The sequence below is a fragment of the Homalodisca vitripennis genome, unplaced genomic scaffold, assembly GCF_021130785.1.
Source record: "Homalodisca vitripennis isolate AUS2020 unplaced genomic scaffold, UT_GWSS_2.1 ScUCBcl_10185;HRSCAF=18950, whole genome shotgun sequence".
NCBI lineage: Eukaryota > Metazoa > Arthropoda > Insecta > Hemiptera > Cicadellidae > Homalodisca > Homalodisca vitripennis.
Genome location: NW_025786297.1, coordinates 5637 through 8531, shown reverse-complemented (window position 1 = coordinate 8531; position 2895 = coordinate 5637). Strand labels below are relative to the sequence as shown.

The following is a 2895-nucleotide window of genomic DNA, read 5'->3' as shown; positions in this document are numbered from 1 at the left end:
GCAGTTGTAAGGTTTCTGATATGTGTTTAAAATTTATGAAAGATTCACATAAGCATATTTTCAAGAACAAACGCCATTACATGTGGAATTACGAGGGGTATTAGAAAAGTAAGGTTCCCTATGCCGCCGAGACAAGAATGCGATATGTTGGGAGAAATCTGGCAACACTGTCTTACTCATCAGTTGTCCCTCTCTCTATCAATACCACTCGCGCCTCGCTACGTCCAACAGTGCCGGCATAGCTGCCTTGGAAGATGGAGCTCCCTATCGTTGTTTACCGCCAGATGCGAAATTCGTGCTGTGATACGTTTTTTAAATGCAAAACAGATTTCACCTATTGAAATTTATCGTCAGTTTAATTGAAGTTTATGGGGAAAACTGCATATCTGTTCAACACGTTCGGAAAATGGTGTAGAGAATTCAGTGAAGGCCGCATGGAAATTCACGATGAAAACCGAAGTGGACGGCCTTCAGTTTTCAGATGGAGTTGTTGAAAAAGCAATATTGCTTGAAGATCGGAGAATCACCATTCACAGGAACAACAGTAAACTCTGACAGATTTTGCGACACATTAAGAAAACTGAGGACGCGCGATCCAGAATCGCCGGAGAGGAAGATTGTCCAGTGGTGTGAGGCTTCTCCATGACAACGCTCGACCTCATGTCTCACGTCAAACTCAAGAACTGCTGACAAATTTTGGCTGGACTATTGTGACCCATCCCCCCTACAGCCCAGACCTAGCCCCAAGTGATTATCACTTATTCCCAAAATTAAAGGAACAGTTAGGTGGCCAACGCTTCAGTATCGATGATGAAGTCAAGGAAGAGGTTACTCGATTCCTCAAAGGATTGGCGGCCGAATTCTACAACATGGGGATAGAAAGGTTGGAGCATCGTCTACAAAAGTGTTTGGACGGAAACGGTGATTATGTGGAAAAATAGCTTAACTTTTAAGTTTTAAATTGATGTATAACACTAAGTAGGTATATAGAGCAGTCTATTTTAAAAAATCATGGGAACCTTATTTTTCTAATACCCCTCGTATTATTCTTAAGCTTTGAATTTGACTTCAGATAAAACATTTTATTGATGAAGACAAGAATAAATGCGTTATCAATGTTTTACTAAAACAATTTAGAATAATGTACAAATATGTTATTTTAATATGTTTATTTACTTAACAGTGGGAATATTCTTTGTTTAATGGGGAAAAATAACACTGCATGTTGTCTGAAAAAATATTTCATAAAACCATTCTAAAATTTAATTTTAAACCTTTATACTATGTTCAATGAACTCATCAAAATAATAACACTGTAAAAGTCCTTAAACTGTTTACCTGAGCTGAATCACCTGTTGTATCCTCATCGGAGTCATGAGGAGTTTCCGGATTGGACGACTCATCATCGGCACTCTCACCGTCACTGGTTGTGCTGGAACATTCATTGAGGATAATAGGGATCACTCAATATTTGAAAGCATCAAAAAGTCCAAATTTAAGTACTAGCTGGAGATATGATAGTTTTACTCTTCATGATTGATTAAAACAACTATTGCACTAAAAGTTGATTAAATCAACTTGATTTCTTAACATTCTATATTTAAAATAGTACATAATGTAGCTTTTTAGTAATTAATCCATAGACAGCAATTCCTTATTTCTTTCATAACAGAGACATAAAACCTTATATCTAATAAACTAATAACTAACAAACAACTAACTAATAACACTAATTAAACTAATAGGATGTTGAATTCCGATCAAGAATCTAGAAAAATTGCACTCTATTGAGATTTTGTGCACTGATTCTTTTTTAAAAAGGGTTTCAATTTAAAAAACAAAAATATTTTATAGGTTTAATTATTTTTATGGACTTATTGGTTATATCTTGTGTAATAAAACAAATATTTAATTTCAGTACTCTAGTTTAAAAGTGTTTTTGACATTAATACAGTTTTTAATTTTAAAAGATAAAGCTAATATATATATATATATATATATATATATATATATATATATATATATATATATATATATATATATATATATATTATATATATATATATATATATATATATATAGTTATATATATATATATATATATATATATATATATATATATATAAAACTGTGAAATCATTATCAGAGCTTATACATATTTTATAACCTTCTGTACATCAGATGAATGGAATACTTAAACTATTTATATATATATATAGAAGGTTATAAAATATGTATAAGCTCTGATAATGATTTCACAGTTTTATTTCAAATCAAATAACTATAAGTTTATAAAATATAAAAATAATACAAGTACATATATTGTGGGTCCCTTTTTAGATACCACTTGTACATCATGTTTCTATCTTTCCTAGTTATCCTGTAATTTTAAGTTAAAACTTAAAAAAATGGTACATTATTTTAGCCCTTTTTAAATCAGATAATTCTTAATCGAATTCAATTTTTTTTTTTTATAACGCTGTTAATAAAAAAGTTAAAATGCTGTTAAGCTTTGTTATAATAAAGAAGATTTTACAATGGTTTATTATACAATTTATAACATTCATGATTTTTTAATTTCTTGATACAAAATAAATGGACTAAAAATAATATACTTTATTATGTGAGCATGTTTTCTTTGTAAAACGTAAAATTGAGTTAAAGAATGCCAGTGATAATGAAAAGGTACAAATAAAATAAAAATAAATATTTTGACATATGTATGCAAAATGACAAATAATGTTGCTAAAAAGTGCCAGAAATAAATTAAATAAATAAAATCTTCACATTCCTCTGGTAAAGAATGATTTTGTATTAATTAAAATTAAAAAAAATATTAAATAGAATTTATTTTTAAATTTATACTAAACACACGAAAAAAATTTGACAGATACA

The 2895-nt window shown here is 29.4% G+C and overlaps 1 protein-coding gene across 1 annotated transcript; it reads right to left on the bottom strand.

Annotated features, from left to right (window-relative positions):
- Positions 1-1299: 1299 nt before the first annotated feature.
- LOC124374799 (slowpoke-binding protein) lies at positions 1300-1432 on the bottom strand (the record flags this gene model as incomplete). The annotated part of the gene is given in 1 exon segment (XM_046832949.1): positions 1300-1432. A coding segment is annotated over 1 exon segment (133 nt), but the record flags the coding sequence as incomplete, so codon positions are not given.
- Positions 1433-2895: the final 1463 nt, after the last annotated feature.